General features: G+C 45.0%; 1 protein-coding gene across 1 annotated transcript; it reads right to left on the bottom strand.

Moving 5' to 3' along the window:
- Positions 1-98: 98 nt before the first annotated feature.
- SNRNP200 (small nuclear ribonucleoprotein U5 subunit 200) lies at positions 99-23,697 on the bottom strand. The gene is made up of 45 exons (XM_089538327.1): positions 23,548-23,697; positions 21,893-22,056; positions 20,786-20,957; positions 20,402-20,594; positions 20,147-20,202; positions 19,697-19,795; positions 19,120-19,272; positions 18,615-18,714; positions 18,315-18,451; positions 17,663-17,746; positions 17,080-17,253; positions 16,560-16,697; positions 15,975-16,130; positions 15,434-15,604; positions 15,061-15,254; positions 14,663-14,786; positions 14,016-14,165; positions 13,343-13,453; positions 12,636-12,767; positions 11,865-12,053; positions 11,562-11,759; positions 11,257-11,409; positions 10,280-10,360; positions 10,032-10,115; positions 9,291-9,397; positions 9,052-9,170; positions 8,307-8,461; positions 7,926-8,115; positions 7,184-7,357; positions 6,486-6,646; positions 5,894-6,121; positions 5,420-5,611; positions 4,962-5,140; positions 4,659-4,810; positions 4,288-4,396; positions 3,880-3,988; positions 3,471-3,660; positions 3,141-3,305; positions 2,905-3,026; positions 2,406-2,549; positions 1,939-2,115; positions 1,654-1,814; positions 1,403-1,484; positions 1,192-1,284; positions 99-622 (listed from the first exon to the last, which is right to left on the bottom strand). Exons 1-45 carry the CDS (start codon positions 23,590-23,592, stop codon positions 479-481), a joined length of 6,411 nt encoding a protein of 2,136 aa, XP_089394453.1. The 5' UTR covers positions 23,593-23,697; the 3' UTR covers positions 99-478.

The raw sequence follows: 23,697 nt of genomic DNA on the forward strand, positions 1-23,697 counted from the left end.
AAGAAAAGACAAGTTTAGTCCTTAAGTAGCAATAGGGGCGAATGCACAGAGCATGCTTAGCAAACCCTCTCCTTTTGCCATAACAAAAGTAGCCCACGGTCTGTCCCTAAATAATTTTATTTTGGACACAAGTAGGAATTCAAAAGAACCAACACAAGCCAGTTACTTAAAATACTGTACACAAATCTAGGGCTGAGTTTTACCCCAAAAACTGAAGATTCTTCTGGTGCTGGAAAGACATGGAGGTAATTCCTCCAAATGGTTGAGGTTTCCTAACAAAAAACACAGACTCTCCAGCCAATGGCTGGAGATGTAGGTGAAAAGGGTCTCTGGGAGGAGAGTGGAAAACAGGAACTGTCCAATGGTCAAGAGCACACCAGTGAAATGTCTTGCTAAGGAGCCACACAGTGAGGCCCCTGCTCCAAGGTGTCTCCATTTCTGTCTGTGGTCCACCAGAGACGTACACCAAAGGCTGGTCTCAGTCTGAATCGCTGTCAGTCTCTGCCTCCTTCACATCCACACTAAACTTGTACTCCTGGTCACAGCCCATGTAAGCATCACTCATGAAGTACAGGGTGTAGTTATGAGTCCCAGTAGCTGGGGCCACAAAGTCCAGTTTCACCTAAAATCAGGGAAGACACTAGTGAGTAGGTGCTCTTCGTTTACCTTGATTGTAACTGGCTATATATAGAAGGAAAGCATGCTCCAAGGAATGTGTTTTCCAGCTCATCATGCAAAATAAAGTAACAGAATATTTTCCCCAGACTGAGCTAGGCAGCTACAGTTCCAGTATCATCATCCTCCCCACATACAAATGCTGTGAACTGACCCTATGGTTCTCTTTATGGCCCTGCTCATGCACACCATTAGCCTAGCAATAGCATTTACATTTCTATACCACTTATCAATAAACTCAGCACTCTCTAAGCAGTTTACAATCTGTAAGCCAATTGCTCCAACAAGCTGGGTACTCACTTTAAAGCTGAGTCAACCTTGGAACCCTGGGATCGAACTCACAACCTTGTAGTTGCAGTGCTGGCATTTAACCACTGCGCCTATGGCAGGCCAGCACAAGCATGCTTGATCTACCATGCTGAGCTCATCATCACTGCATATAATGCTCAAGAATACAGGAATCAAGTCTTCTCATAATGCCCTTCTCCCCACAAATGGTAACAGCTTTCAGCTCACCTTGGCCTTCTGCTGCAGCGTGAGTCTCTTAATGGAGATGAGGCTGTTGGATTTGGAGTCACCAATCACAACCCACCAGCCCTCTTCACGTTTCTGTACAAAGGAGGAGGGGGGGGGGGAGAAGGCAGTGAGAACTAAACTTTAGGCCTCACAGCCTCATTAGACTTTTTGCCACCCATAAATAATCCCTCCTTCCAAGGACACAATTTACCTGTGGGAAGAGGGGTGCGATCACTGGCCCAGTGACTTCCTCTTCTCGCTCCAGTTGCACTAGCACCACTACCGGCCCTCCGCTGGGGAAACAACCCAGAGAAGAGGCATTAACCACTACCCCAAGTGTGGTGCAGTGTCCAGGCAGTACCTGCTAAGCTTATTCTGCAACCTCCTCCCTCCCTCAATAAATTCATATCTGAGGGTTACTCATTGAAGCCGTCCCACAGCAAGTGTTACTCCTGGCATTACCTGCGGATGCCATCTTTTTCCACCACCTCATAGGAAAGCTCAATGTTGGGATAGCGGTTACAGAAGCGGGCCACGTCAGTGATTTGGGCATCGGAGAGCTGTAGGAGGGCATTGCGATCCTCATCCTCCATTTCCATGATGTCAAAAACACTCTCCACTCCCTGCAAAGGAGGACAGGTACAGGGTGAGCAAGGCCTTGGGACTCAAAGAGAGAAAAGCTTTCCTGGCCCCCGTGTTGTTGAAAAGAGGAACTGCCATGTTTCTCCTGCCTTCCCCTGCTCTCACCTTCTCTGTGCAGCGCTTGATGTGCTCTGAGGTGAAGTGGGGTAGCTGCTTCAGGTAGGAGTCCTTTGACCACATGGCCTGGGTGACCATCTGGGCCAGCTCCATGGCAGCCAGAGCAGGGCTCAGCCAACCATTGCTGGAGAGGACGTCCACGCAGGCTTGGATCAGCCGAATTGCCTGGGAAAGGAAACAAAACCAAAGCATTTGGAGTTCAGTTTTGGCACATATGCAACAAGGTCAACTCTTTCATCTGAACTACCCCAAAAACCAAGAGCACAACCTGGGGTGAGAGAAGTGAAACACATAGGACCCCATTCTGCACCCCCCAAAAGACTTAAGAACTGCACCCCCCCCCCCCCTTTTACAAAATTCCATGAAAACATGGCAGTCTGGGTCCCTTTGGCCCCTATTGAAAAAGCAGTCAGCTGGGAGTATCCGGCCGCCACCTTCCTCTCCCTGTCTGATACCTTGCTCAGGATCTCCTCTGTATCCGACTGGAGCTCTGCACTCAGCTGCATTCGTGAGAGATGGGCCTGCAGCAGGAGGTTGGTTTTGACATGAGGGTCGTTGAACTTGGGGTTATTCAGCTTGTGAGGCACTTTCTGGGCAAGCTGAAGAAGAGAGAGAAGCAAGAATCAGCAGATCACAAGTTTACATTCCTTCTAACAGTTGTTCACCCCTGCTATTCATACACTAAGACAGCTGTCCATATAACATCATTCTGCCATATATTTGACATTTCTAGAATACACCAAAGCTAGATTACACAATTATTTTGCTTTTTAAAAATATTTTGGTTTGCTAAACTTCAAGGAGGACTCAGGCCCAGAAAGAATGAGACTGACAGGCTGATCACAGCCAAGCGAAGACTACACACACGAATCAGGCTCCCAACCCACAATGCCCATTAGAAAACTGGGCCTCTTCTTTGGAACTGAGGACAGAAGAGGAGTCTCGTTCCCTCACCTGTCGCAGGAGATTGTCCTCATGGTGCCTGATGGGAATGTTCTCATACTCCGCAGCATTGGAAATAATTTCAATCAAGCCTCGCACTTTTGTCTTGGCGTTCAGGGACATGCTGAACAGCTCTACAGAAGAGGGTTTCATAATAAAGAAAACATCAGGCATAATGTCTTGCGCAGTAAGTCAAAAACACAACATGCTGAGCTCAGATCCCTCCAGCCTAGAACAAACAGCCTTACCGATGGTGGTATAGTTGATGTAGTAATAAGCTGCAATCATGCCCAAGTTGAGAGGTGCCACATCCATCTCGTCCTCAATGCTGATGCACTTGGACTGCTCCAAGTCGCTGAGCGTCTGCTCCACCAACTCGGAGAGATGGTCAGAGAGATGCCTGTGGGAAACACCTGAACAAAACAGACAAGCCACATCAGATGCTGCTCAGCTGGAGGGCTTGGGGGAAAACCTGAAAGTCTTGATGATATTTAAAAATAAATAAAAATTAAAAGCCACCGAACAGCCAAAGTCTTCTACACAGTGTCCAGAGTTCAGATATCAAGTAGCCTTCCTACCTTGCAGATTGTAGTAGTTAGGATTCTGAGTCATCCGGCGATACAAGAAGGTCCAGGTGAGATAGTCCACAGCATCTTGCTTGTTCTCAATGGTTTTGGTGACAATCTCAGCATTGAAATGATCATGCATACAATGATCCAGGTGAGATTCCACTGGCAGAGGTTCATACAGGAACTTCTTGAAGAAGTCCTGGAACAGGAGAACCAAAAGGGGTGTCTCAGTATTTTAATCAAACCATTTGGCCTATAAGGTTCCTACACTGACCAAACAAACAGCCAAACCCAGAAGAGAAAAGTATGCTCTAAAGAAAGTACAAGAGAGAATATGCCAAAGAATTCAGAAATTCCAAATGTCTTGAATCTAACAGACATCATGGAGTCTACCCCTTCCTCCTCCTCCTCTACCCACCTTCTTGGATCCCTGGCACATAATAACACAGCGTCCTTCATCATCCTGCAATGGACGGTTGGCATGACCCACCATCTGCAGCACATCATATATAGGGTAATCCACGTACCTGGCACATAGAGAATTCACAGTGTGAACAGAGAAAGAGGTCAAGGAATCTAGAATATGCTAAGATACAACTCTAGGTCCTGCAACATCTAGAGAACCCCATTTTAAGTTACATATCATTCCCACAGGTTTGGGAACCACTATATTAGGTTAGGAAATTACCTCCCTTCTCCTCATAGCTATTGGAATGAAAGTGCATTTGCCTCATGGTGCTCAGATTCCCACTGAATTGCTCTTAGGCCTCCCTTCTAGTCTCTCACGGGCCCAGAACCCCACAACCCCACAGAAGCCTTCACTCACGCATGGATCTTGCCATTGTAATACTGAGTGTCCATGATGATGACCAAGTGAGCGGCCATATTCATTCCCCAGCAGAGGCTGCGCGAGGCCACCACCACCTGAATGGCACCTGAAGAGTAAAACAGGAGAAGAGAATGAGGCAAGGAATGATCCCAAGTCCACCTGAGTGGTGTTGGAACACACACAAATGTTACCCAGAATATGGTGTTACTTCTCTGAGAATTCTCCCCAGAGGTAGTGCCCACAGGTGTTTCTTCATGGGGCTCATTTAGGATCACAATTCTTCTTCAATTCCCCCCCCCCCCAAATAAAAAAGATGATTTTACTGCATTTCAATCCCTGCCCCACTTCCTCTATCACCACCACTTTACCTGAGGAAAAAAGCTGCTCCACAACTCTTCGCTCCATAGAGGTCATCCCCTCGTGCAGGTAGCCCACGCCATTGACCAGAGTCTCCTTCAAGGTGCTGTCATTCAGCTTGTCCAGATATGGAGCCACATCCTTCTCTGTACAGTGCAGGAACCTGTCCAAATGCAGCAAAACAAGAGCAATAAGGCAACATAAGTTATAGGCAAAGTGGACCCCAAAACCACTGCTTCAGAAAATTCACACTGTCCTTAAACTCTAACATTTTAGAAAGGAATTAAGGCATCAGCCCTTAGTCTCATCCCTACCTCTGCCTCTGGACATCCGAGGCACAAGTTGTGAGGATGTCAATGGCCGTAAGACGGGTCTGCTTGCGAGATGGCACAAACACAATGACCGGCTTCTTGGGGGAGTGTTTCATGATGGCGTGATAAACTGGCTTGGCCATGGACAACAGGCGGGTCTGAGCGTGACTGATATTGAAACCCTGAGTGTGAAAAAGAAAATGGAAAATAAGATGGATGCTTAGAGGGCCAGTTTACTTGCTGAAGGGCTATACTACAGTGGGAAGGCATGTGCTTTGCAGAAAGAAGGCACCAGGTTTCATTTCTGGTGCCTCTCCACCTAAAACCCAAAGAGCTGCTGCCAGTCAGGGTTGTCAATGCTAAACCAGGTGGATCAGTGGTCTGGCTTGATACAAAGCTGCTTGAGGCACTCCTATCAATTTCTGCATGAATGAATGAGAGAGAGGGACAGGGTGACCTACCTGGATGTGCAGCTCCAAGGGCACAGGGCGCACGTTGGGGTGGAAATTGAAGGTGGCAGTGGCACTGCAGCCCAGCCAGTGAGCCACATCCTTGGCATTGGAGAGGGAGGAGCTCAAGGCCACAATGCGGATGGGCCGCTCAATCTGGGAGGAGATGTAGCGCATCCGAGAGCAGATCACTTCCAAGACAGGCTGCAAAGGGAAGCCAGAGGCAGCTAAATTACATCAAGTAACTTAAGATAAATAGAGAGATAGAGATAGATGATGATGAATTCATGATGGAGGCATGGTAGCAGCTTCCCTTATGAGGATGGCCTAAGGGGAGTCCCCCACCTGATCAACCAATGAAGTTTCACTCCACCCCACATCATCATTACAGTTAAGCAACTCCAGACATTACAAGCCCTCCCCTAAAAGAGAGGTCAGTAGTGGCCATTCTCCTTTGAGCTGCTTTTCTCTGTGGAGATGACTCACCCCATTCTCGCCACCAATGAGGTGCACTTCGTCCACAATGAAGAGGTTGACATTCTGCACGTTCTTGCGCTGCTTCCAGCGCCGGGAGAGGATGTCCCACTTCTCAGGCGTGCTGATGATGATGTTGCCTTTGCCCAGCAGCTTCAAGTCTATGCTGGTCTCCCCCGTCAACAGGACGACTTTCTTGAGAAGACGTTCTTGGAACTTCTCGTACCAATCCAGGAAGATCTGCCAGGACAGGAAGAACAGCTGAAATCTTTAACAGCTTCCATGCTATACTCTCCCCTCCCTGTCTCCCGTTCATGCACAGTCTTCTAGGATTTTTAGCTTATAATGCAAACATATATTTTGCATGATGCAAATCAACAATTCTGCAAGATTTTTCTTCCAGTTCTGTAGAATTTTGACTGTTCCTCAATATTCTCCAAGGAGAACAGTCTGTGAACTGTGAGAAGAGGACCTGGTTTAAGTCTAATAATAATAATAATAATAATAATAATAATAATAATAATAATAATAATAATAATATCTGCTCCAATGAACCTTCCTGGAATAGAAAGATTGAAAAAGCAGTAAGCTGAAGGCATTGTACCTGCTCAGCCAGGGCCTCCATGGGCGTGATGTAGACACAGCGGCCCTCCGAGTTCTGCAGCAGCATCCTTAGTATGGCAAACTCTGCACAGATGGTCTTTCCACTGCCAGTGGGAGCTCCCACAAAGACATTTTCATCGCTGTTATAGACGGTGTTGAACACTAGATAGACAAAAACAGAGTAACATTTCTGCCCAGCAACACTGAAGAGGAGCTGAATTTGTTACTATGTCACTGTTAAACATGACATACCAGAGTGCTGTTAATAAGACTAGTGGTCTAAACTCCTCTGGCTACAACAAGATGAGAGAGCTCTGGAGACCAGGGTTCAAATCCCTCTAGAGCCATGGAAACCCACTGAATGATCCTGGGCAAGTCACATTCTCCCAGTCTCAGAGAAAGACAAAGGCAAACCCCCTCTGAACAAATCGATAAGAAAACCCCGTAAGAGGATCACCTGAAGGTTGTTGTTAAGTCAGAAATTACTTGAAGGCATTCAACAACAACATGGGGCTTCTATCAATCTAACAACTTGATTGTGTTTCTGCATTATGCCTTTTGGCTCATCTGCTCCTAACATCTGTAGGCATCCACCAAACACTAACTCTGGCCAACCAACTTTCTTGAAATCCCACTATAGGATATCATTTTTTCCCCTAGCTCCACACCCCACTGACCCAGCACACATGCACTGCTCACCTTGGGTCTGGATGGGATTGAAGAAGGGAAACTTGTCCTGGTAGAGGCTCTCAAAGGCGCTGTTTCGCAAAGCGGAAACAGGCAGAGGTTGTAAATCCAGCAGCTCAGTTGGCGGAGGATACTTCTCTGGAAGGATCAGATGTCGGAAGGACACGGGAAGCTGCGTCTCACAGGCTGGAATCATCAAGCATAGAAACACAACTAAGAAGAGGTCGAACACTAAGAGTCAGCTACAAGCCATCCAATGTGGGGAAATATTAGCAGTAGCCACGAGAGCAAGGGCGGCTTTTTCATTTCTCTTAATAACAGCTTGGAAGTTGGTTTGTAAGTTTGTAATAATGGAGTTGAACGGTTTTCTAGATGGTTCCAGAACAGTTACAAACCATAATAACACATTCAAATAATATGTTTATAATATTTATATATCAGTTCAATAACCATAATATCATTTCACCATTATCATGGCTGTGTTTACGCCAGCAAATGATTGACCAACAAATGGTTGAATGCATTACAGTTAACAGTAAAAGGAAATAAATATGCATAACAGTCAATAGGATAGTCAATTATTACTCCCTTCCCACTGACTTTGGTACATTTAGCAGATCACCTCCAGATTTTGCCAAACTGCCATCCCTATTTAAAAATATATATACTGGTAAGTACAGGGCAGAGCACAATACAAATGGGTTAGGGGCCCATGTTGCACGGCTCAGCCAAAGAACCTGAGCATGTGACTTACAGAGCCAGCGATCTGAGACGACCCGGATGAAGTACTGCGGGGGAAGTGGCTCAAAGACTGGCACAAAGAAGGTGATGAGGTGCTCATCTTGGGCATACTTGGCCTTCAGAAGGAAATACTCATGGTGCAGGATCACTTCACTGTCCACATCCTCTACCAGAATCCAGAAGGCCTCTGATGAACCATGGACCTGCCCCAGAAGAGAGAGAATGGACTTAAAACCGTGCAAGGACAGACATCAGGCCTTCACCTGAGGAGCACTAAATCTCCTAGTGTCCCATCCTTTGCCAATCCTCACCCCCAGCTGCCTTTTCTCACTATCATTCCACCAAGCAGCCCTGATGTTTATCAAAGCAGCCTCTTCCATGTGAGTTGGGTTACCTTTTCATCCCACTGAAAATCGGGAGTGATTGTCAGCTCGACTTTCAGAGTAGATCTGGTGATGGGCTGCAAGTGGACAGACAGCTCAAGCTTGGGGAACAGATGAACGTATTTGTGGATCGTCTTCCCCATCTTCGGCATCCGAATCAGCTCCCCTGAAGAAAAGGAGGGCTGAGGTGAACTCTATCTGTCCCTTTCTCTCAGCAGTTGATAAGAAGCATTACATACTCTGCATGTGTACTGGAACACAAATTGGTTCCTAATCTCCACCTAACTTTGAAGAGGCATATTCTGTGGACTCTATTCATCTGTGTTTTGCTCTTTTCTTGCACCGTACCAATCAAGCTAGTCCAAATTCAGGGCCATGGCTTCCTTGATTGAATCTATCAATCTGGAATGTGGTCTTCTTTTCCTACTGCCTCCTACTTTGCTAAGCATTATAGTCTTTTCTAGTGAGTCCAGTCTTCTCAAGACATGGCCAAAGTGCACACAACCAACCAACCAACCAAAAATCCAAACAGTTCTTCAAACCAGAAGTGGAATTTTGGGTAAGGTCTTTCGGCAGCTTTGCAGTCACCATGGCCCTTATGAGAGTTCCAGGGGCAGAATGATGGCCACCAACCCACTGAAGTTGCCTATCCTAAAGGCAGCCATTATGGATCTGAAATCCACTCACAGGGAAATTATGTCTCTTAACACACAAGTGCATAGATGAACATACTCAAGTCCATCTAGACCCACCAACCTATTTCGTTGTGATTCAAGTCATACAGTCGCTCAAAGGGGAAGTTTTTCTTCTCAATTTTCTTCACCACCTCTTCAGGTAGCTTCTTGAACTGACGAAGGGGGCACATGGACTGCCACCTGTTAAGGTAAGGAACATTATCAGACCTGAACTACTAATCACCTCAACTGGGAGGTGGCAATGCTTTACTAAACCCAAACCCCACATAACTTAAAAAAAATTAACAGCATCTCACATACATTCTCTTGTCAATCATCTTGCAGAGATTCAAAGTCTTGTCAGTGAGCTGTGCCCAGCCTCGATTCAGGACAATCTCGAAGATGGCACGCATGAGACGTCCGGCAGACTGGAAAGGGTACAAAGGAGGGTCTCAACATCTGGGGGTGGAGGGAGGAAGTCACACAATCCCCCCTCTCCCAGAAAATGTTTCGTTCATTCCTAGAAGCTCCCTCACCACCACCTTTCCTTTGTATCTAAAAGTGCTCAGGTTCTGAAACCCATTTTTCCAACCTGCTCATTGCAAGGTTTTACTGGGATGTTCTTCATCTTGTGCCTCCATCTACACAAGCTAGGACAATCAAACAAGACATCTGAGAGAGCAGATTTTGCCTCCAAAGACTCTGCAATAATTCAAGGTGCTGTAAGATTCTCTGCTGCTTTTCTGCAATAGCTAGCTGTTGTGTTTTTGACCTTTTGTGTGTGTAAGGGAATCTTCAAGTCTATTGCTAGCTGTGTTATGATTGTCTTGTGAACCATCTGCAGGAGGGGTGAGACTCATACAGCTCTTCAACTGGCACTCTCAGCATTCCTCACAGATCACTGTGTTGGCTAGGGCTGCTGCGAGTTGCAGCTCAACATATTATGGAAAGTTGCACAACCTCACCTCTTTTTTAGATAGTCATGGCAATTTGTCTTAATAAAACCCTGGTGTACCCGAAGACACACAGTCAATATCATGTTCTGTCAGCACTGTGACTCACCTGAGTGACATACACCATGTCTGCCATGAGAGCAAAGCCTTCCAGCTTCAGCTGAGAGATAAAGGCCTGGAGGAGCACATTGATCTGAGGAAGGGAAGAGACAAGAGAGGTTAGTGTCCTACAAAGAACAAGCTCCGCTCCAATGCCAAGAGATCATCCAATCCTCTATATATGATACACCCTACCCTTTGCCCAATGCTTTCTGTGGAGTGTTACACACAGGGAAGCTGGGAGCAGAAAGAGTATACCTTAGCACTAGGCTCCTCAATGCTCTCTTTCACTGGGATTGGGACCCTCTCTAGTAACTTCTGTAGCTCCAGTTTCTCTTCCTGCAAACAAGAAACCAATAGATTGGGATTAAAAAAATACAAAAAAGGACATCCCATCTAGTCCACAATTGACCAATTTTCTTCTGAAATCAAATCAAGGTGATCACATGTATATGCAGCACAATCACTACAGGGGCAATGTTGGAAAGAGACCAAAAGTCACAGGTACTTTGCACCTTGGAGGAAACACTCAGGATTCTAGCAGATTATAAAGGAACAAGGTCATTCTTATTATTTTATCAGGTTCCCTAATTAGCAGGTAACATATGGCGCACGCGCGCCATACGCGGCCTTGAGCATACGCGTTCAAGCCGCGGGGCGCGCACGGGGCGGAAGGGGCGGCACATCCCATTCAATTGAATGGGCGGGCGCGCCCGTTGTGCCCTGTGCGCGCCCGCACCGCCGTGCACGAGCCCCATTGTTTCCAATGGGGCTCGAGCGTAGGCGGAATTCGCCTTATGCGGAGGGATCCGGAACGGATCCCCCGCGTAAGGTAAGGACGGACTGTATGATATTAGCTCCCAACAATGCACCATGGTTTAGTCCCTTAGTTACAGGCATAGAAATAATGGTATTTTGGATGAAGAGCTAATAAGCAAGCAACAAAGATTTATTGTTCCATAGGGTAACAGTACTTGAATCAGTCTTCAAACCTCACCCTGTATTTGTGGCTAGGAATCTCTTTCTCCTTATGCCCATCCTCATAAACATGAAGACACAGATCAAGTTCTCATGCTTCTCAAAATAAAAATAAGATTTAAAAAGTTGGGGTAACACATTGCCCATGCTAACATTATCAGAAGTTCAAGATTAATAAAATGACGCTCACACAGACATATATACTTAAAGATACACAGACACACCACTCCTCTGCCCAAAAGATCCTGGATCCATACCTCTCTCACAGTGATATTCTTGAATTCAGAAGACAGTGAGAATACACGGAACAATTCAATCTCGCTCAAAGTGGGCTTGAGCAGCTGGTTGTAGGTTTGTATGGTCTCGTTGGTGATGTAGTAATGGCTAGCAATGCGACCCAGCTCAGTAACCTGGCAGAAGAGAGGGAGAATGAGAAAGGAAAGAGGAACCACGTTAAAGAAGAAAAGGCAAAAGAACAACCAAGACTGGTCTTTGTAATGCCTCAACAAACATTTGCAGAATGCATCCTTCATGCATAGCCTGTACTCTTCTTCATCCTCACCTGGAAATTTCCTGTCTTCTTGTCATACTTGACTAAGTTGTTTTTGTCCAGCATCAGTGCAGCAGTGTGCACCAAGTCCAGCCGCCGCTGGTCCAGCAACGGATCTCCTTTCAGGTCATCATGGGATATCCCATACAGGGTGGGGGAACGCAGCATGCGTATGTACAAGTAAGTATAGCCAAGCCAGTTCACAGCATCCTACGGCACCCAAGAAACAGAAGATCAACTGCCTACTCATTATTTCTAGGGAGAGAAATTCTAGCAAAACAACAGCCACAGTTCATGGCAGGGAATGTAGCTCACCTTTGCATTCTGGACATTACCCAACACAACCTCTGCGTTCAGCATGTCAGGGAGCTTAGCTACCATCTGGCTTTCAATTGGAAGCTGCTGGTTGAGCAGCGAGAGGTAATATTGCAGCTCTCCATGAGATGTGATGAGGATACCTTCACCCTTGGTGTCATACTGAGGTCTGCCAGCACGACCCAGCATCTAAATAAACCCAAATTCTGAGATGTAAAAGTGAAAACGAGAAGAGTGTTCAGCCTATCTCTAGAAGACTTCTGCACAGTGTAAGACAACAGAGGTGGGGTGGATGTATGCAGCTTTCCAAAGCCATCCTTCTAGTTCTTGACCCTTTCAAACTCCTCTTCATTTGACCACCCCCTCAGGCAAACTGCCTCTCTTGGAACCTTCTAGGAGCAGCAATTCACCTTTAAAACAAGTTTTAAAGCCTTTAGCACTGATTTAATATTTTAAAAACTACTATTTTTCAAAACTAGAAGTGTCTGTCTGGTTATACTGCCTTTCTCATCTCTGCAGTCCACACAGTACACCCAACACAAAGAGTCCTGGGCCAAAAACATAAATGGTCCCTGGTACTGCCATACTTGCCCATCCCTTGTCTACATTAAGATGAAAGTTTGGAAACATTACAGGTCAATACCAGCTGAGGGATTCCCAGAGCTGTTTTCCCAAGGATATCTTTTCCCAGCCCTGGATAAAGTACAGCAGAGAAAATACAATCTTGAGCCCCAAATCTATTCAAGATTATCCACATGGCATAGAATGTACCTGCAAGATGTCCAGAGCACCCAGCTCAGTCCAGCGGCCCTTCTCTGGGCTGTACACTTGTGTCCCCTTGATGATGACAGTGTGAGCAGGGAGGTTAACACCCCACGCCAAGGTTGCTGTCGAGACCAGAACCTGGATGTATTCAAAAAGGAAGGTAAACAGGATGATCAAAAGGGTACAAGAAATTGACTGTAAACGTACAAGCAAAAAGTTTTGAGTCGCTAAAGGTTACCTATGATCATATATAATTAATAATAATAATAATTTGTTTTATTTATATACCGCTATTCCAAAGATCATAGAGGTGAACAGCAAGTAAGCTAATTAGCAAGTAAGCTAATTTGCCCCCAACAGTCTGGGTACTCATTTTAGCTCCCTCCTCGGAAGGATGCAAGCCTGAGTCGAGCTTGGGCCCTTTTGCTGGTCTTGAACTCGCAACCTTGTGGTTTTGAGTGAATGGCTGCAGTCCAGGCATTTAACCACTGTGCCACCAGGGCTCCATATGAATTTAAAAAGAAACTTGTTTTTAAATTCTGCACACATGTATCATAGCTGTCATGAAGTTACATAAGGAGCTAACCAGAGATGGAAAATTTCTGGAAATTCTGAAGACCTTTTCAAGCTATTGGGGAAGGGGGAAATTTGGGGGATAACCCACTGAAGGAGAAACACTAAAGGACCTCTGACATGGGAAAGCCCTGTCTCACCTGGATATGCTTATCTGCAAACAGATCTTCCACCAATGTTCGGTCCACTCTAGTCATGCCAGCATGGTGAATGGCAAAGCCATAGGGCAGCAAATCTTTCAGTTCCAAATTCTGCAAAAAAAGAAAATAAAACTCACATCAAAAGACTAAGAGAGGAATCCCTCCTGATTTATTGTAACTGGGTGAAGAGACAAGGAAATTATTGTATTCCGGAGTGAACAAAAGCTTGCTCATCACTTGCTAGCTCTTGGGAATCTCCTAATGTGGAAGGTAGGCTGAATTAGAAGCTATATTTTAAATGTGGACTGTTTCAAAATGTGCATACATTATTTGTCCTTTTAAACTGTTGCATGTTTTAATTAATGTGTCTTAACTGATGATGTTCATTGCAAATGTGTTGCTGTTCCCTATGAACAGGGCCTTCTCTGGAACAACCCCCAGTTGTGGAACTTTCTATCAAGACTTTCCAGAAAAGGGCAAAACCCCATTTTAATTTTGGCCAGCCTTTGAAAACAAATGGTTCTCTCTTCCGGCCCTCATGCAGCGTTCAATACTGTGCTGCTTCTCACCCATCTGTGTGACTGTTTTGTTTGTTGAGACGATTATCATGGTGTTTTCTTTAGTGTAAAAATTGCTTTTGAAATTAAGGCATTTCAGATTAATGAACAAATACCTTGCACTGCTCAGCTTCTGTCCTCAGGACCTCAGTGGAAGCAGAGCCCTCTCGCAGGAAGAGACCCAGGGTGTCTTTCTCCAAACACATGTCCCTAATGGCTCGGGCTGTTTTCCCAGTCTCCTTCCGGGAGTGGACAAACACAAGCACCTGGTTTCAGACACCAGAAATCAAAGCAATTAACCACACAGCGGGAAAGCTGAGTCAGAAGATAAGAAAGCAATCCTGGAGATAACCGAAGAAGCAAAAAGGCACTGAAAAGGGACATATAATGCCAGAGAAAAAAGAAGAGTAATGGCATCTGCTGGAAAAAGTGACTGGGCACTTTTGGGGGATTGTGCAAGGAGGTATACAGCACCTCCTTGCACAATGCCTTTCACCTGGCTATACAACTGCAGCTGGATGCAGCTCTATTCCACCCAGCCACCATTTGAGAGGCAAATAGAAAAGCACATCAGGAAATGGTATAAAATCAAAGCAATGTTCATGTAGGAGGACTATATATTTCAAACAATAAAGATGTACACAGAAGTAAATTATATCCTTATTAGTTGTGGTACTCTGCTTCCAAAACCTGTTCATCAGCTGCAACTCCATTTACACAAAGACAACTAGAGGCATGCAAGCAAACCCCAAATCATCCCTACCTGGTTCTTCCCAGCATGCTCCATGATTTTTTCATACACTATCTCATTCATAATCTGAAAGCGCTTGATGGCTTTCTTTTCAGTAATTCCCACATAAGTCTGCTCCAGGGGCACTGGGCGGAAGCTGGAAGGAAAATATTGCAAAACAGTAAGACTTATAGGAGACAATCATTTTTTCACTAATCTAGAGTTCCCTGAAGAGAGACACACACACACACACACACACACACACACAATATATATATATATATATATATATATATATATATATATAAAAAACAAGATTTTCAAAATAAACATACTGTTCACTGTCTGTTAACAGAATCACTCTCTAATGCTGTAGAAGTTCTCAATCACCTCTTCAAGATCATTTCTGACTCCAACATGACTACCTTTACCTGTTATCAAAGTAGAACAAGCCTTTGGCAGGCTCCACTCTCAGGAAGGTAGCCACATCCTCATAGTTTGGTAAGGTGGCGCTCAAGCCAATAAGCCTCACATCTTCCTGGGTCATCTCGATGTTGCGAATGGTTCTGGCCACCAAAGCCTCCAGAACAGGGCCCCTATCATCATGAAGGAGATGGATCTCATCCTGCAGAAAGGAGAAAGATTTACTTCCTTGCATAGTTCATTAATGTGATGGAAATCCAGAAGCAAATATAACTGAATATCTGCAAGCCTGACTTTTCTCCGAACTAACAAGCTGTGAAAATTTGATAGAGGAAACAGCATCCATCACATTTCAAGAGTGACAAAAACAGGCCAACGTACCAATATAATGAGGCGAACCAACTGGGTATATGTGCGTTCCCCTCCTTTGCGGGTGATGATGTCCCATTTCTCTGGGGTGCAGACAATGATCTGTGTGGCATTTATTTCTTCCTTACACAACTGGTGGTCTCCGGTCAACTCAGCCACAGTGATGCCGTAAGTGGCCAAGCGCTAGGAGGAAGAAGAGAATACAGATGTTAACAATAAATAGCCACTCACACAATGCTTTCATGTAGTCCACATCCAACAATCCTATCAGGTATTTGACTACTACCCCTGTGTTATAGATGATTGACGCAGAGATGATTATGAAAGAGTGTGGCATGCCTTAGGCCACATGATGAGCTCACTGCACAGGCAAGATCCCACAGATAAACAGAAGAATTTTGGGAGTGACCTTCCAGAAAATTAACTTTTCCAATCCCTGGTTGTTATGCTCCACCAGTTCTCACTGTATAAACCCTTTCCAAGCTCCAGTTCTCCCCCTTCCATCATCACCTACTCAGTGCAAGTCTCGTACAAAACAGTGTTCCTGTCTTACCTTCCCAAAGCTGCCCACCATTTCCTGGACTAAGGACCTCATTGGTGCAATGTAGATAATTTTGAAGTCATCCACATTGATAGTTCCATCCAGGTTGATATGCTTCCCTATCTCACGCAGCATACACATCAAAGCCACATTGGTTTTCCCAGCACCCTGGAATATAAGGAGAGAATCAGAGCAAAAAAGTCCCATTCATCCTCCTTCCTGACACTTACACATACACACCTGTATATATAAACCTTTCATTGTAAAAGAGGGACTGCAGTTAACTTTTTCAGAACCAGAGCCTCAATTCTGGCAAGGCAATTGTAGATATTACTACTCTTATATGGAAAGTATTTGGTTAAACTGGTCAAAAGATAAGGCCACTTTAGGCTTATGTCTATTCTGTTTTTCCAAAGATAAACAGGTATATGGATGAGAAATCAGAAGAGACATATGACAAAGGAACAAACTAAAATATTGCTTATATTTCAACCAGAGACAAACATACAATATAGAAGTGGGCAAGTTTAACTATCCGGGAATCATTTAGAGGCACAGAAATCTACTGACTCAATGAAAGATGGCAAGGTTACTTACAGTAGGTGCACATAGGAGCAGATTCATATCCGTCTCAAGTGCGGCACGGTAGAGTTTGCTCTGAATTCGATTCAGTGTTTTGAACCCCTCAAACCCAGCTTGTGCATACTTGGGGAGCTTCTCCACAGGAACTAATTGCTGAGGAAAAGAAACAGAAACCATTATTATCATTATCACTACTACCAAAGTAAGTTGGCCACAATCTTGTGAGATGGAATCCTTTCTCTTGGAACAGAGGTGGTTTGAGGCTATTTATGCTTGTATATGCAAGTACCAGAACAGCAAACAAGAGATCAGAATTTACCAGCCACAACACACAATGCTACTAATCTGAGGGGCCAAGGATCAAAAGGAAGTACAAGCATACAAAGCAAGGCACATAAGAATGGATATAAATACAGAAGACATAAAGAAAATATGCCAGCTTGAAAATAAGAAATGGTTTGGTATAAGTGAGGGCCAGACAAACTTAACTCTGAGTACTAGTCATAGAAAGCAAATGTACGAATATTTTGCTAACCTCCTCTGAACCAAAGGGCTTTGGCTTCAAGGCAGGGACATGGACTTCCTCGTAGCCTTTACGTTGTCTCCTGAAAGAACCATCTGGCAGCTGACATCGTTTGTTAGCCATGAAATGACTTCCTTGGGCAAACACCAGGTCTTCCAGGTCTAAAACTTGCCGAGGGGCCAAAGCCTGACATGGAAGAAGAAAACCCAAGATGAGGAATAAATAGCAAAGGGCTTGTCCTAAACATTTGCTTAATCCCGCGCATGTATTTGCTGCTTATAAAGACATTGGAACCTTATTCTTCACCCCCACTGGTAAGTGTAAAGTGATAGTGAATGGTCTGGGGTACTCACCTAGTTCATAAATTACTATTATACAGTTCAGGTAGGAAGGTATTATACATTGCAGTTAAAAGAGCTACTACTCATCCTAGCAGAGCCTTCCAGAATGATCATCCTCAAATTTGTTTTGGTGTAGAAACCAATATTTTACACAAGGTAACCTGAGACAGGAAATCTCTTCCCTCAGCTTAGTGATGCACGGCCTTGTTGTCTTTTCTCTCATGCAATGTGAACCTTTGATGAAGCAAACTAACCTCCCCTCCTTGATCCAAATCCATGGTTTCCAGGTCAGTGTCCATGCGAGACTGGCGGACCCGCTCCCTGCGAGAACGTTCCTCCTGAAATGCAAAATGGATTTTTGCTGCTGAAAGTATATGCCACCAAACATAACAATGTCTAAGTCCTATATACGCTTAGCCGTTTCTTTTAGGTTTTTTGTATCTTGCCTGGCTGTTAACCAATGTGTGTATGCAGTCCCCCAGACTCCATAAAGATGCTGTGCTAAATATGCTTTACCTATAGCTTACTTTCAAGTTATCAGAACTGTGCCATTTGACACTCAAAGCTTCAATACAAAACAACAGCTCATACTTATTATTACACATGCATACACTAACACAGGAAGGGATGTCCATCCCTTATTTAGAATACCATTCTGAGCCATACCAACACAAAAGGAACAACCTACATAATGCACTTGCCGCTTTGGATATAGGGCACTGTACATTCAAATCATTGCTTGGTCTTACTAAGGGGTCTTGGCCAAGTCAGCCAGCCTCACCACCTTTGTCAAACAGCCTGATTTTTGCAATCAACAGAAACAATACAACAAAGCCATATTGCAACTGATACTCATGAGGTGAACATAGGCTAGCACTCAGAATTTCTTTCCTTGCCATTCCTTACCCGAATCAAATCTTCCTTCTCAGTCTCATGCAGTTGATACAGGAATTTGGACAGCTCAGGGTCAGACTCCATCTTTCCCATAATCCTCTCCTTCTCAGCTTCACTCTGGGCACTAGCCAGGAGTGTACAGTATAGGACTGGGGAGAAAGGAAAAGGCAGTGAATAAAAGAGAACACACCTCCTCACTAAGGGAACAGGTAACACACACCCCACACACATATGTAGTAGTAACCCAGCCATAACACTTAGTAATACCCCCACACACACAGGACACCAGTAACACTGATGGCAAACACTCACTCATCATTCTGTGTTGCCTCAACACTTTAATGAAATCAAATGTGTTAAAGCCCAAGAGCAGGACCAACTGGTTTTCACATTCTCTGTCATCACTGGCAGTCTGGGGAGAGAGAAAAGGAAGAAAGGAGTTCATGCTTGTTCCCATTAAGAACCATTCCTCTTTACCTGGGGGCTTCTAGCTAAAGAAGAGCAGTCAGAGACAGAAAACTCAAGTTCCAGGAAAGAATGAACCTGGATATCTGTGGCATGGAAGTCTCAATAGGAAGGAAAATGTAACAGTTTTGCCCCACACTTCTGAATCGGGTGTCAAGTGACAGATGAGAATGGCCAGGACAATTAAGTTGGGCTACAGTAAAATGGCAGACAAGAGGATCCCTTTCTCTTTGGGAAGAAGTCACAGATGCAGTGTTTTTTAAATCAATGTGTACATCATTAAATGATAACTCCAACCCGCCCAAGAATCAGTAGTACTGTAACCATGAGGCAAAAGAAGTAAGCAAAACACCTTTAAGATTTCCAAGACTTCATCAGCTTTTTTCTGGGATACGATGGCATCATCATAAAAGCGGCTGAGCTGCCGTTGCAGCCAGAAGGCATCGATGTCTCGCGGGTGCAAGTCTTTCTTCTTTGAACTCATCAGTTCACCTGATACCACAAGCTGAGGAGAGACACAATCATTTGCAGAAAGGGCCTTGATAATAAAAGCCTACAGCACACAAAGCCCAGATACAACTGTGTGAGGTAAAGAGAATGCTAGGCAATTTCATCTTGAACACTGCACATATTCTCTATGGGCCACACTGTACCATTTCAAACTCCCCCAGAGAGCCACAATACTCCATCATGGCTGCCATTTGGGAAACAGAAGTGATGTCACATCACACCCAATTTATGGGAACATGCTCCAATAATATTAGTTAGTTAGTTAGTCAATCAGTTATGGTTTGGAAAATGCTTCTAGCAGGCATGGTAGCAACAAATTGCCAGTTATTCTGCTCATTACACAGTCTAAAAAGCTACTGTTGTCAGTCACTATCCTACTAAAATGGCAAAAGCCCTGCTGCATTTGCAGAATGACTCACATTGGCTGAAAGGGTGCAGCGCACAACTGCCTCATCTCCTTCCATGTCATCATCAGACGCCTCATCTCGGACTTCACCATAAACATCTTCATCCCCTTCCTGTTGGAGCAAGATGGCTTTTGTTCAGTGTTCCTCGCGAGGACATTTCACAACAAGTCCAAAACCCAAAGAGTTCCATTAGCAGCATGGCAAGCAGTGGGCAAGAAGAACTACCATGGCTAGTGTTTCAAGAATGAAGAGACACTTACAAAAAGAGCATTGGGGGGGAAACTGCTTGTGTGGTCAAGCGATCCCTATTATGACATATTTCTGTGATCATTTGATCAAGGGAACCTGCTTTCTTCTTGGGAAAACTTTCAGCCAAGATTCATCCCTGAATCTGCCAGGATTTGCATGCACATTTCCATTCTCACCACCCCCATCCCACATCAAAAGAGTTAATGCACTCACCTCTTCATCAGACTCAAACTGCACATTTACCCCATAGGTCTCATCAATGTTGTCATCTGCAAAGATAGCCAAAGATTAGAAGAGGCCACATGGGCTAATTACGAGAGCATTAGGAAAAAAGCATTGCAAAAAAGTTAAGTCACGAAGAGGATTCCAGTCTTTGCCTTTGAGGCAGGCATTGAATTAAACATCAAAGTGCTCTATGCAGAATTCAGGATACAAACAATGAATTTAGAAAAAGGTGGCCAGCCATACCCATGTTCTGGATCTCCTTGTCCCCACCGTAGTCTGTGATCTTCTTGCCCAGGTTCACCAGCACATGGTAACGAGTGTCATCTGTCTGTCCCAGCAAGAGGTCGATCTCCTTCCGACGCTCCTTGTCGCGCAGCTTCTCATTCTTCAAAACAGCCAGAACCTCATCAGCAGCTCCACAGAGAATGTCTCGGGGCTGCAAGGAAAGGGAAAAAAGGGACTTAAAACACCACTTCTACTAATACTGCTTCAAGAATGCTGAAGTGTTTTATAGGGGATCTTGTTAATATCTCAAGCCTATGCAGAAAGAAGATAGGAATTTTAGGCCTCCACTTAGCCCAGTACCCTATGAGCATGAAGTCCTCCACAACCCTGCCCTTGACCCACCTGATCCCCAAGAGCTGCCTGAATGAAGCTCAGCAAAACTTCATAGGTTTCCCGAGTCTCCTTGGTTTTGGGTTTGTAGATAATTCCCACCATCTCATCAATGCCCTCAGAAAGCAGAGTGTAGCCCTTCATCTTGTTAATGTCATGTCGGTCCTCATCACGTTTCCGCCTCCTACAGAGCAGCAAAAAAGATCATCACACAACCAGGACAAGCAGGAGGACCACCCTTCCAGGTTAGTTAAAACACGGTTAACAAGAACCACACTTTCATTCCCTAATGAAGAAATACAGAAAAGCTATTTGCCCCAGTACTAAGTGCTATCTAAGTCTACAAAAGCTCATGCTGCCAATCTCTTTCTCTCAGGTAGTTTCAAAGGTGCTGCAAGATCTCTCCATATAAGTGCTATCTAGTTTATTTATGACAGTGGCAATACAGCATTCAAGATTAGGAAATCAGACTATTTTTCTCCATCTTCTCCAAACTGGTGTCCTCCAGAAATGTAAAACCCACATTATCCCCAGCCGCAGGCTCCATGATGGTCAACACAGAATAAAGACACAAAACAAAACTTTGTAGTCTATATACCATACACACAGAGATGAATGTGACTATGCTAGTACGCTCTTCCTTTAACTTTTGTTTTCTGAACCATAATGAATGTAGTCACAATCACACAACTTTCACACAATCTTCAACTGGGCCTTTCGAGATAGAGATTTTAATGCTCAATAAACGAAGAATGATCTCCTGTAGTTGTCTGTATGCTGTTCAGTTCTAAGTGGCAGAACACAAGTCTAACGTACCATATTGGCTCAGATACAGTCTGCTCTTTGTACCCAGACTCTTTATCCACTGATTCAACCATCTACCGTTTTAAAATATTCCAAGGAACATATAACTTCCAACAAACAAACCTTGGTTTTGCTATTTTACAAAAGGGACACCATTTCACTATGCCACTGTATATAATGGGACAAGCGTCCAAAGGTTTTGGTATCCATGGGGGGTACCGCTGTAGTTAGCTATGTAATGTCCAACACCCGAAGGATAACATGCTATGTATGTTGACACATCAGATACGACTATAGAATCGGCCGCTTGCTCACTTTGCTCGTCTCTCCTCCTGCATTTGGGGCTTGGTCCTCTGGGCCTTGTCGCCCATCCGGGTGCCTTCCAGTTTCCCAACCAGCGACAGGACCTCCCCCGTGGGCTCATCGCGCCGAGTCCTGTCAATCAGGGAGCGATCGGCTTGGAGTACGAGGTTCGAGTTCTGAAGGAATGACAGCGCAAAGAGGAGGAACGATCAGGGCTTTGGAGAAAGCGCCGAAACAGATCCCTTCAAATGTTGCCATCATCTCTGCCTCACTGCGAGAAGCAACAGGTAGCCATTTTCTAACTTGCTTTCTGTTAGTGTTATTCAGTGTAATGTTGTAAGCCACCCCGACTGTGTTTCATAGCGGGGTGGGGTATAAATACATGTTGTTGTTATTATTATTATTGGTTTATATCCCACCTTTCTATCAATATGAGACCCAATGTGGACAGTGTGGAGCAAACTTGTTTTCTGCAGCTCCAGAGACTGGGGCATAGAGCAATGGATTTAACTACTTCCTAAACATTCAAAGGCAGCATCTTCCACCATCAAACAGCCCTTACTCTCAGGAAGTGCCTCCTAATGTTGAGGTGGAACTTCTTTACCTGTAGCTTGACTCCATTGTGTCCCATTCTCTAGAGCAGCGGAAAACAAGCTTGCTCCCTCCTCAATGTGACACCCCTCCAAATATTTTAAACAGGGCTATATAGTATCACCTCTTAAAATAATAGCATCATAGAGTTGGAAGAGATCCTAAGGGTCATTCAACCCAACAATTCTTACTCTCAGCAAGTTCCTCCTAATGTTGAGCTGGAATCTCTTTTCCTGAAGCTTGCATCCATTGCTCCAGGTCCTACTCTCTGCAGGAGTAGAAAACAAGCTTGCTCCATCCTCAGTATGACACCCGATATTTAGATAGGGCTATATTGTATGGTTGTATAACCATAGAATCATGGCATTTGAAGAGACCCCAAGAAGGGCCGCCCAGTCCAACTCGGTTCTGCCATGCAGGAACTCTCCATCAAAGCATCCCATTGACAGATGGCCATCCAGACTCTGCTTAAAGACAGCCTCCGAGGAAGGAGACTCAAAGGCAGTATCTTCCACTCTCAAACAGTTCTTACTGTCAAGAAGTTTAGGTGGAATCTCTTTCCTTGTACTTTGCATCCGTTGCTCCATTGGGTCCTATTCTCTGGAGCAGCAGAAGACAAGGTCCCCCACCCTCAGCATGGCAGCCCTTTCAATACTTAAAGAGTAGTGCTATCATATCACCCTTTAAGCGTCTCTTCTCCAGGCTAAACATCCCCAGCTCCTGGAGATCTTCCCCACAAGGCTTCATGGCCTCCAGATCTTCTTGGGGTTGGAAGCGCCATCCCATCCTGCCATGCAGGAACTCTCCATCAAAGCAGCCCCGCTGACAGACGGCCCTCCAGCCTCCAAGGAGGGAGACTCAAGGGCAGCATCCTACTGTCAGGAAGCTGAGCTGGAATCTCTTTCCCTGCAGTGTGCATCCATGGCTCCATTGTCTCTTATTCTCTGGAGCAGCAGAAAACAAGCTCGCTCCATCCCCTCCAAGTCCTTAAAGAGGGCTGCCATCTCCCCTCTCAAGGCCCTCTTCTCCAGGCTAACCCTAACCCAAGCCCCTCGGCGTCTCCCTCCCTCACTCACCGCCTTGTATTCGTACTGGAGGCTCCGGGCGGTGACGTCCGCCATGGCGGCTCCGGAGAAACAGCCTCTCCTCCCTTCGCTTCAAAGAGCCTTCTCCTCCTCCGCCGAACGCCTCTTGCACGCAGGAGCCCACTCCAAGGCTTCCGCTTC

The sequence above is a fragment of the Sceloporus occidentalis genome, unplaced genomic scaffold, assembly GCF_023333645.1.
Source record: "Sceloporus occidentalis isolate IW3139 unplaced genomic scaffold, rSceOcc1.0.p SCAF_9, whole genome shotgun sequence".
Taxonomy (NCBI): Eukaryota; Metazoa; Chordata; class Lepidosauria; order Squamata; family Phrynosomatidae; genus Sceloporus; species Sceloporus occidentalis.